At 37.5% G+C, this 11,801-nt stretch overlaps 1 protein-coding gene across 1 annotated transcript in view; it reads left to right on the top strand.

The window, feature by feature from the left end:
- Window positions 1-3,882: 3,882 nt before the first annotated feature.
- The window catches only part of PER2 (period circadian clock 2), a 29,084-nt gene continuing 21,165 nt past the window's right edge, over window positions 3,883-11,801 (top strand). Inside the window, exons 1-5 of the mRNA XM_010014827.1 lie at window positions 3,883-4,256; window positions 4,833-4,901; window positions 7,915-8,069; window positions 8,568-8,689; window positions 9,828-10,029. Coding sequence (XP_010013129.1) covers window positions 3,883-4,256; window positions 4,833-4,901; window positions 7,915-8,069; window positions 8,568-8,689; window positions 9,828-10,029 — 922 coding nt within the window. The remainder of the gene's footprint in view (window positions 4,257-4,832; window positions 4,902-7,914; window positions 8,070-8,567; window positions 8,690-9,827; window positions 10,030-11,801) is intronic.

Raw genomic sequence — 11,801 nt, 5'->3', positions numbered from 1 at the left:
TTGGATTCACTGAGTTTGAACTCATTGCTTACAATAAAAATAATTTTAAACCCCCTGAAATCTTGACTGTCATTGAATTATTCTAATCTTGCTCAAGGAGACACAGGAAATTCCTCTGAAGTTATTGGACAGCCTATATATATATTTTGGGAACAATTCTCTCCCACCTAAAGAAGCACTATTGAAGTTTCCTACAGATAGCTGGCAGAAGCTAGCCTAGCTGTCAGGGAAAGAAGAGAGTTGATGAGACAATGGATGATATTTGGAGGTGGAAAAAATTACTCATCAGTGGTTTAATAGCTCAGAATTCCAAACTGTAAGACTCTACATGCTAGTTAAGACACAATTTCATTGACTCTTAAACTTCCAAAGAAGATAGGAAGCCCCAAAGAAGTTAAGAAGCCCCAAAAAAAAGAATTTGGGGGGAATAGTTTTCTAAGGGAAGGTTGTTCCAAAAAAATACCTTGAGACAGCTCTTGGGCCTGAAAATACTATGGCATATGTAATATGCTTTGTCTTTGAAATTCAGAAGAGGTTTTGCACAGTTAAAGACTGAAATGCAAAATGTTTGCATTCAGAGTAGTTAAGCTGTAGTACAGTCATTGCTTGTCCCATAAATACCACAGTTAACAGAGGTGTTAATGTAATAATGAGGGTGTTGAGGCACTGGAACAGGTTGCCCAAAGAAGTAGTAACACTCCATCCCTGGCAGTGTTCAAGACCAGGCTGGACAGAGCCTTGGGTGACATGATCTAGTGTGAGGTGTCCCTGCCCATGGCCAGGGGCTGGAACTAGATGATCTTAAGGTCCTTTCCAACCCAAACTATTCTATGAATATTGAACTAAGTATCTTTAAGGAATTTAGGGCTACCCTAAAATCCTGTGTTCTGGCAGTTCATGCTTATGGACCCATCAGTAGTGATTTATATAGTTTTCTTTAAGAGATTTAAGTATAGCAGCCTGGAGTTGGTTGGTTGGTTGGTTTGGGGTGTTTTTTGAAGTGCTTCCCTCCCCCCCGTCCTCCCCAAAGAAATCTCTTAATGTGGTTTACTAGCAGCTGGTGGTGTTTCACTTAGGGAGTGCGCTTTTTCTCTTGTGTCAAAAGCTCTTCCTAAGTAGCATTTGGTCAGAAAAACAGGAGGAACCCCCTACCCTGGGTACAGAATATGAGTCATGTCTAGTTCCACCTTAATTCCTATATGTCAGACCTCCTTTTCAGGTGATGCTGTGGCTGCCTTTGTTTCCAAAAGCTTCATTTTAATCACAGTGGGGTTGAGTAATTTTAGTGCACATCAGGTATTTATTTGAAGTGGACACAACGCTGTAGATGATCTCCAAGGTTACCTTTAACCTTCACAGAGAAGGTAAAAAGCCTTCATTGCTAGCTGAATAGTTTGCTGGAGTACCTTTACTCACCAAATCCTCTATAGAACTTTACAACCTACGAGTTGCCCTCTGAGGAATAATAGTACAGATGACACATGAGAAGTGGCTACTTGTGTGGGTTCAGTTATTTAACCAGATAGATGCTCATACTTCTGCAGTACCTGAAGTAGTGGTAAGAGAATTCTGTGGGTGAGAATAGCAGGTTTATAAATAGCTCCTTACCTTTTTAGTAACAGGATCTTTTTCTCTTGTGCTGTCCACATAGGTATTTCCAGTGCCACCTTCTGCATTCACTGTCCTGGGCCCTTTGTCATTTTCAGTCACTCTCAGACAAAATGAGTCGTGGTTAATCCTGCGTTGTTAAGCACAGGCTGCGATTGCACGTAGTAGCATGGGTACCACTAACCAGTCAGGCTCACAAGGACCGTGTGTGGCCAGAGGGGACTCTACACAGGGACAGAACCTTATTAAAATGTCTAGCTAGGTAAGGAGAGTGAAAGTGTGAGCTTTATCTACCAGAGAGATTAAATCAGAGATGAACTTTCTAATCTAGTTAATCATTGGTCACCAGAGTATGTGCTATCCTAAAATAATACTGGAGTTTCATCTAAGAGTAAATACTCTTACTGCATGTTCTAGTTATGTAATTTTTAAAACAGAAGAGGCTTAGTTCAGAAAAAGCTTACTAAAGTGTAACTTAGTGCCTGCATGCCACTGTTCAATGCCACCGTGCAACAGGATGTCTAGTCTGCATTAGAGTTCCTGAAGTGAATACATGCAGAAGTGAAATGTCAGTATAGTTTACTCTACACAAAAGGGATTTTATTACCTAAATGAAGTACTAGTGAATAATCTTGCAAAGGAGAAAAAAAGTATTTATTGATATTTGTATACCATTACTGGTAGCCTAAATGAATATCCTCACACGACACTTCCTCTTTCAAATGACAACAGATGTCTTGCATATTACTTTGGCCAAACGAGGAGACGAGTAGTATTTTCTTCTGAAAAACTCAAAATAAATGTAAAATGTCTGGAAAAACAGCAATTAGGAGGGTAAGAAAAGAGTTTCAATGTTTTTCTTGGGGGAGGGGAGTTGAATCATAGTGTGTTTTAAATGAATATTAAGTTAATGTTTTCTGTTACAGGCTTCCTAATAAATGAACATACAGATGTGTGTGTTTAAAAGGGAGCTGCTGCAGTTAATATTAGCATAACTTAGTTGCAGATTTCTTCATTGACTTTGTTATTCCAGTCAGGTTTATTAGTTAATAATTGTAATATTGAATATTTTAAGGAACAAAGAGGAAGGAACAAACATGGTTCTGTTGTTTTAAACACAACCCTTTTTTTCCTGATGCTGAATGAAATTGTTCAGAGTATCTCAGTTCATGGTTTTGCAGTATTGTTATCTCTGTGGGTTGCTGACATAGATGAGGAAATGAGTCAGATTACGTATCTTTATTTTATTCATAAAGTTGAATTGCTTTCTAGTACTTCTTTGGCTCTTCAATATTAATCTGTTCCTAAGTCATTTCAGTATACAATCTGGTTTTGAGTCTGGTGCATTAGAATTGGCTTTAAAAGTAGGGATTTTAATTTGTTTAGTTTTATGCTTACTCTTCTAAACAATGCAGAGGGTTTTTTATTATATACATCCCACTCCGCCCAGGTGGTGGTAATCAGTAGATAAAGTTCTCAGCCTTATTTGCAGGATTTCTATTGTTGATAAATAGGTGGGTTTGCTTACTTAGTTTCCCTGACTAGTCTACCTACCTATGAGGCTCTTTCACAGACATACATGAAGAATTGGTCAAAATGACAGAACTGATCCTAAAAGAAAAAAACAAGGCTATGAAATAAATAAAAAAAAAAAAACCAACTGATCCTAAAAAAAAAAAACAAAGCTATGAAAAAAAAAAAAAAAAAAAAACCAAACCCCCCCCCCCCCAAACCCAGCCAACCTCCAAACCAAGTAAGCAATCCTCTGATGTGTGAATAGAATCTTTTTGTTTATCAGCGTAAACTGGCAACGAAGGGAGTGGTTTCACTCACAATAATAATAGTTACTGGCCAAATCCAGGCAGTAAAATTAACCAGTATTAAGTAGGAGAATAGAAAACAAGTGAATATTTAAACTTTGAAGGAGTTTTTCATGTTTGTTCCACTTCCTCTTTTTGGGTGGGCTTTTACTAAAAAAAAAAAAAATACCTTTTCTACAATAAAACGTCATTAGGATTTGAAATTGTGTTTAACTTAAACTTTTCACTGTGCAAATGCTGAATATACTAACTGTGAATATCACGTACCACTTTTGATTTCATCAGTCAGTGAGAATTCCAGTTTGTCAGCAAACAAAGAAAATGTTGGTTTTTTTCTTCCTTCCCTTCCTTCTCAGATTTGTGGGTCACTTCCAAATGCCGTTGGTACAGAGAGAAAATTCTGAATATGACTTGATTTGCTGTTGAGCTTGGCAGTGTTTCTAATGAGTGTCCCATGGACTCTATCAAGTTCAGGGGGTTCTACTCTAGCACTGAGGAGCAGAACCCAGAGCAGAAACCTGGTATCAGTGAAAACGTTTCTTCGTCATTCTCTTTAAAAGAGCAGCAGAAAATGAGTGATTATTCTGGACTTGCAAATAACCATAGCCAAATGATTGCTGAAGATTCAGAAATTCAGACAAAGCCTGAGCACTCGCATGAAGTTCTTCAGGAAGATATTGAAATGAGCAGTGGATCCAGTGGAAATGACTTCAGTGGAAATGACACAAATGAAAACTACTCAAGTGGTCATGATTCTCATGGCCATGAATCTGATGAAAATGGGAAAGATTCAGCAATGCTTATGGAATCTTCAGACTGTCATAAAAGGTAGTAGCTGATATGAAATAAATTTCACTTTATTTTTGTCACTAAAGGTTTTTCAATTTGAATCTAACTTCAGAATAATAACTACAGTATAAAGTATATCTTCAGATTGAAGCTGAGTGTTTTAGTTAACTTCTGCTTTTGAATCGTGTAAATTGTGTACTGTGTTATAATTTATAAAGATAAGGTCTCTAGTGTTCAGGGCCAGATTGATTTGAATCTTCTCATCATTTTGTGTTTAATTGGCCTTATTTATAGATTTTTCTTTTACATTTCTAGAATTGTATATCAAAAAGTGTCAGTCTGTTCTTATGTGTAAGGATGCAACTGTGCTATTTTCATCTTCTAAATAGCTTAGTGTGCAGAGCAAAGCTACAGTAAGAACAACCTTCTTAGACAAATGTAAACCATCTGTAGTTTCCAGTTGTTGCTTTAAGCAGAAGTTTTTAATGTGTGTTTTTTTTTTTTTTTTTTAATTTTTATTCTACGTAGTCATTAATAGAGGAAAATGTAAAGCTATAATGAACTAAAAGTTCATGGTTAGGTTTACTAATACTAATTTTTCTTTTTTTACTCTAGTTCAAGCTCAAATGCATTTAGTCTGATGATTGCAAACTCTGAACACAATCAGTCTAGCAGTGGATGCAGGTAAATTAATGTGCATCTATTTTTCAGTAATTTGCACATATGTAATGCTAAATGCTGAAAACAAAATAGTATTGTGTTTTGCTTTTTTGTCTTGGCTGAACCTGGAGGACTACACAAGAAATCCTGTCCTATCCTTGATTCTCTTCCTGTCCTTCTAGCATGTCCTATTAACCACTTGGTTGAATTAGAGCTTTTTGTTGCTGTTCCAGGCAAGTTGTGCACCTTTCAAGTCATCTTACTTTGTTTTGATTTGGTAGCTTAACTCTGAAATTTTATTTTTATGGTTCACTTTGAATATTGCTTCAACTCTAGTGGGTGTTTTTGAAGCTTTTCTTCTGCTAATCAGAATTCAGTCTGAAGCCCTTGCCTGGGGACAGTCAGAATTCATGCAGTGAGTTGGATGTGTTCTGATGCCCAGCAGCCGTATCACCTGCCTCTCCTGCGTTCCGTTTGCCAGGATTCAAGCCTCAAGTCTGTAAGGACAAACCAACAACAGCTACAGGAATCCCTCTGTGTGAACTCTGCCTCTGGCCCTGATAGCCTTGAGAAACCGGGTGGCATTGAAGGCTCAAATCTGAACACTTCAGAGAGCCCTACTGTACTTGTTGGGCTTTTTAAGTCAGCTCCTGATCAAAAGACCAAAACCTGATCCTGAGTAGGGCAAGGATATCTAGCTATCTATAACATACTGATGTTAAGACTTCTATGTACATGTGCCTACCTGAAAGTGTTTCTATCTGGTGCAGTTCCCAGAGAAGTGGTAAACTGAAATTACCCCTTTGCACCATTTGGTGCTTGATGAACTTAGTTTCTCTGCCTGCCCTGCAGACATCTGGAGATCTTGTTCCATGCTGTATTTTCAATTGGAAATTGTATTCTAGAGTTCACACTGCTTAGTATGAAAAACAGTGTGAACCACAGACATTTCTTAATCTTCCTTTGCTATTGATTCCAGTTTCTTCATGGCAAGATTTTGGGTGGGTTACTTACTAGTTTTTCTGATGCCTCTTTGTTTTAAATTTCATTAATAGCTTTCTGCTCAGAAATAAATAATACTCTAGATGGTGCAGTGTTTTCCCCAGCTGTCAGGCACAGTGTTAGGGGGTTACAGAGCAGAATCTGATCATCTTTTGGGAATGGGAGACTGAGGATATCTAGAGAATGATCTATAAAGAGAAGACTAAAATAGGCTGATAAGCTTTAGGTTTAGTCTTTGATTCAAAGGCTTTGGATTAGATACTGGCACCAACCAACTACTTAAGCTAATATCTGTAGGTACTTCTTCAGTTCACTGTCCACATAAAAATAGGAGCTTCCCGTTTTGCTTTACAGAACTTGCTTATTCTGTCCTCTGCAAGTCTTGCCTTCCCTCTGGTTGGCTACTGTGCCTGACACTACTGATCTTTGATAAAACATTTTTGAGTTGTATAACTTGCTGTCCAAGGAGGCCTGTCCTCTCTATTTGCTGCTGCTGTAGGCTAATTTGAAAAGGTTTCTTTTCTTATAAAAGAAAGTCTGACCACACTCCTGAAGCACACTTGGAGAGCACAAAACCAGCAGTATGTTCAGTCGTTTCATAATCTTTTCCCTCTCTACTGCCAGTGTAGAGGGTTCTCCTATTAACAAGGACCTGTTTGATTGCATCGGTCCAAACTGTCAAGCCACATTGTAGATGTCATTTTAATACAAGACACGAACACAATGTTTCCCCAAGGGAGTACTATACGCTTTTGTCTTACCCTTTACTATTATTTGCCAGTACAAAATGACCACTGATTAAATGAATGCTAGGTTTCTCATAGTACGTTGCGATGTAAGCAAAAACAATGTGTATTCTCTAGTACCAGCCAGCTCTCCAAGCTCTTTGTCACTCGCCAAGCTTTTTTTAGTCAGGTGATTGATGTACCTGAAGAACTTTATCAAACTTTCCAGAAAAGTGGTCAGAAATCCTCTTGAAAATTACCTGGGAGCTGAAGCCACTTTGAGGACTTGCAGTGCAGTTGCCAAGACTATTGTTTCCACAGGGTTTCTTAGAGTAACTTGTTAAATGGTTCCAGCCGTGACAAACAGGTGGTAAGAAAGACCTTCCTTTTGCTGGCAAAGAATTTGTTTTCACAAAGGTTTAAGAAAAGCTCTAGAATTTTCCTGATAATTGAGACTGATTAGCTTTTAAAATGGATTAAAATGAGAAAGTCAAAGTGATTTTTTTTTTTTTCCTTTTAACTGCTTCCTATCCACCTGCCATCTTTGTCATCCTCCCTTTGCCTTCCCTCAGCTCCTTTTCTCTTCCTTTTTGATTTTGTCAGCATCTCTTAATAATGGAGAGAGATCAGAATATGAAGGAAGTTGGGAAAATTCTGATATTGGAACTGATCATCTCTGTAGTTTGGCCTTCTGCATTGAGACAGCACTTCCAAACATGCACCTAAGAAATGTGAATTCAATTGCTCTCTCCAGCCTCCTGATTCTTTGCCCTGTATATTTTAGTCAAGTTTCTTTATCTTTTTTTAATATATTGCCATGCCTAACTGGAATACATTGTTCGAAGGATTTTTCCATTTGTTTTGTTAAGTTGATGCTCTCCCACTGCCATTCCCTTTTCAGGGACCTTTCTTATGAGAACAGGAGGTGGAGACTTGAACAGACCTTCTGCTTCTCTCCTTTGAAGTCCATGAACATTTCTATGAGTTTGAAATGAAATAAGGAAAATAGCACTAAAAAAAGAAAACTAAGAAAAATTAAATTATCTGTGTTTGGGTGTAGGTACTGTGGCACATACAGAGTGCGTTTTACCATAGGACTTCAGACGGTGGTAAATCTTTCATTTTTAATTCATCTAGCTAATTTAAGAGTTATTTTAAGTCTGAATGTTAAAACAAGTTACTGGAAAATTTAATGTGACTATCAACAAATTTAGGTATATGACAAGTGTCAGCAGATTTGGGCTTCTGTGAGGGTGGTGTACCTCTTCAAGCATTCAAATGACATTTTATTGTTTTCTTTAATTTTACAGTAGTGAGCAGTCCACTAAAGCCAAAACACAAAAGGAATTGCTGAAAACATTACAAGAGCTGAAAGCTCACCTTCCTTCTGAAAAGAGAATTAAAGGCAAATCGAGTGTCCTAACGACATTGAAATACGCCCTTAAAAGCATTAAACAAGTTAAAGGTAATCAAGTGTGATACTTCCCAGATAATAACAACCTGGATAAAACTAAATATTTAAAATAGGAATTTAAATACGGCTGCTGTAAAGCTAAGTTAATTATGTTTGAAAACCTCTCTACACAGATGTTTTCCTGGTGTTCCCATTTGTTGACTCTTATAACTAGCATTCCTTTGGGAGTTAGAGCAGCTTTCTAGATGCTTGGTATTTTGCTCAGTTTAGAAAATTAACTTGAAAACAACTTACAAGCTCATACTATTTGAACTTTCACAGACCAAAATATATGGTCATGCACATATGGGTGTATTAACATGGGTAAATTTATTTGGGTTACTGATGAGAAAGCTCCACTAAGGCAAAACTTACTTGGAATAGTACCTAGATTTCCCAACCGTTTTGGCTTATGCCAAAAAAAGATTCTGGGGCTGTAACACTTCCAGACTGGATGTTTATTGATAAGATTTTAAAATCTCAATACAAGTTGTTCATGTTCTCATGTAGCCAATGAGGAGTATTACCAACTGTTGATGATTAATGAATCCCAGCCTGCTGGACTCAATGTGTCATCTTACACAGTGGAAGAAGTTGAGACTATAACCTCAGAATACATCATGAAAAATGCGGTGAGTATGGTGACACAAGTCTATAGCGTGTACTGAATATGTTTTCTAGAACTGGAATTCTGAGGCATGTCATCTTTTTACAAGGTCAGAGTTGGTAGCTAGGCCAATGAGCTGAAGAAGGTAGCTCTTGCCTTCTGGGAACTCTGAGCCTTTGCAGACTTTGCCAATAGCACCTTGATCTATGCTTTTTGTCCTGTCTGTGCTATGACGATCAACATAGTTTTTAGCAGTAAAATGATAGTCTGAATGGTTTTTTAGTAATTATTTATTTTCCACTTGCCATTGTTTCAGGGAAGCCTCTGCCTTTGTGTATGAAATTCTGAAACAGATAAAGAAATGGCATGATGGGGGATGTTCCCTAGCTTTAGATAGGTGCGTTTTGTTATATCTATGAATAGTAAAGGTTGCCCACAAGGTAAAATAAATAGGAAGTCCAAAGTGCAACTTCAGACTTGAGCCAGATTATCATTGCTAGATTGATCTAAAGCATCTGAGTTGTGAAACCGGTGTCCTGATGACAGCTCTTGAGTTTGTGTGTAGTGTTGGCAGATAGGGCACTAATGGTTATGACGCAGGAAGCTCTTCTTGTGTCGAGAAGAGAAACACTGCGAAATGATTCAAGTGGAGCGTGTGTGTGGTTGTGTGGGACTTTGTCTTGTTTTGTTTTTTCCGCCACCTGGCTACTCGTTATTTTATCAAGTGGCATGAGCACTTTTTTTTTTCCACTTTGCAGCGATGGACAATCAGAAACAGCCTTTCACAAAACAGTTTGATTTCATAAATGTAAAAAATATGCCTGTGACATGCACAAGGTGAATGTGCAGTTTTATAGTTGGAGACTCTTTAGTTCTTAATTTGTAGATTCATTCTACATCATAACACTTTAGGGAGACATATTTGGGGTTTGTAACCCGTTATGATGCTAGTGAAATATTGCCTAGTTCAAAAAGCGTATGTTCTGTGTCTACTTCATAAGCAGATTAATTTTATTGCTCCCTCAACAGATGTGGTTTAACACTATTTCCTTAATTTTTTAACTTATTAATGCTTTTTTTTATCTTAAGTATTTTTCTAATAAATACATACTTGATCGACAAATATTTTAAACTGTCTAATTTGATATATTTTTGGGATTTAGGATATGTTTGCTGTAGCTGTTTCTCTGATTACTGGGAAAATTTTGTACATCTCGGATCAAGCTGCTTCTATTCTCCGCTGTAAGAGGGGTTATTTTAAAAATGCCAAATTTGTGGAATTCTTGGCGCCTCAGGATGTCAGCGTGTTCTATACTTCTACTACCCCATACAGATTGCCATCGTGGAATATTTGCAATAGAGCTGGTGAGTGGTCTCAACAGCAGATATTTCTCTGATCACCTTTGTTGTGCAAATGCCAATACTTGAACAGATTTATAATCACAGAATCATAGAATGGTTTGGGTTGGAAAGGACCTTAAGATAATCCAGTTCCAACCCCCTGCCATGGGCAGCGATGCTTTACCCCAGACCATGTTGCCCAAGGCTCTGTCCAGCCTGGCCTTGAACACTGCCAGGGATGGAGAATTTACCACTTCTTTGGGCAACCTGTTCCAGCGCTTCACTGCCCTCACAGGGAAGAACTTCTTTCTTATATCTAACCTGAACTTCCCCTTTTTAAGTTTAAGCTTATTTCCCCTTGTCCTATCGCTACAGTCCCTGCATCCTTCTCCATCACTTTTTGAGGGTATAAGACAGATACTTTATGAGAACATCTCTTAACAATACTAAATGTATAACACACTTTTATTAATCAGCAAGACTGGTCTGTTGGCTAAAAGTCTTTTGAATGTCATTGTTTATTGGTTCTTATGCTCCTTTCATCCAAACGATGAATAAGAACAAAGTAGGTATTCATGCTGGATAGTGGGTTTGCTTTCTAATTAGCAATCAAATGATCGCAGGTTTTCTTTAAAATTTCTTTTCTTCAAATACAAGGGATATAATACTCTGCCTCCTTCCTTTTAAAATGGCAGTGATCTGAATATTGGACATCTTAATTACAGTGTACAAAGATGTTCTTCAGCTACCATCACTGTGCATTCACAGACTGTAGTAATTTCTCTATTATTTTAGCCTTAGAAAAATGCTAATGGTAAAGGGTCCCATGTCCTAGGGCACTAGATGTGAGAGGATTGTTTTACTAGTATAGCTACAGCTGTTAAGAGTTTGGTTAAAATGGCTGCCAGCTATTTTAACCAAACACTTGAAATTAAAGGTCTGCTCTAAATGTTTGAAATTCTAATCCATTGTATACTACATCCATTAAGTGAAGTCAGTGTGTGAACCGTATTTAATCAGAAAAAACAGTTAGCAGTGAATTATAAACTAAGTAATACATACATAAAGCAGATCGAAAGGGACCCTCTGGCTTAGGGTCAATGGTGAATTCTGGCCATGCGATCCTAATTACAGATAGTATTCAGTTATGCAAATTCTTTTTTAAATGTTTTCTGTAGTTGTATTATGTTTTTGTATAGCTTGAAATTTCAAAACTGTAGTAGGTGGAATTGTGCACACTGTCCCATGTGTCAGCTGCCATAGAATATAATACCGAAAGTATTCCACACTAAGACCTTTTAAAAGACCAGAGCTTGCCTTGAAAAATCAGTCTGAAAGGGAGGGTAGTAGGCTTAAAAGGTCAGAGGAAGCCTTTGTGAAAAATACTTTATTTGTGGGGTAGAGAGTGGTAAGTGGATTTGATGATCTGTCTGTCCTGGTGCCTATTTAGGAAAAAGGTCAAAATTGGGAGTCCCAGATAATCATGCATTTTTGGTCGATGCTATAAAGTACAGTGAAAAAGTTGGTAAGAGTGAACAGCTGAAACTGGAGAACTGTTTAGATATTAAGCCTTTTGCCGAAAACGTAAGCAGACAGCTCTGGTTCACACACCAGCCTCAATCTGAATGGTGTTTTGATTTAGTTGCTTACAAAGTACATTATTTAACAGATAGATACAGAGACTTCAGGGAACATAAACTTTTTGAAGAATTCAGTCTGTATCACTTAAGGAAAAATTCTTGTTTTAAATATCAGAACCTCATAGTAATTTGTAACTTTTTATGAAATGTTTATTA

The sequence above is a fragment of the Nestor notabilis genome, unplaced genomic scaffold (genome assembly GCF_000696875.1).
Source record: "Nestor notabilis isolate BGI_N333 unplaced genomic scaffold, ASM69687v1 scaffold19635, whole genome shotgun sequence".
NCBI classification, from domain to species: domain Eukaryota; kingdom Metazoa; phylum Chordata; class Aves; order Psittaciformes; family Psittacidae; genus Nestor; species Nestor notabilis.
The sequence above is the reverse complement of the archived record's forward strand: the minus strand, read 5'-3'. Positions and strand labels throughout refer to the sequence as shown.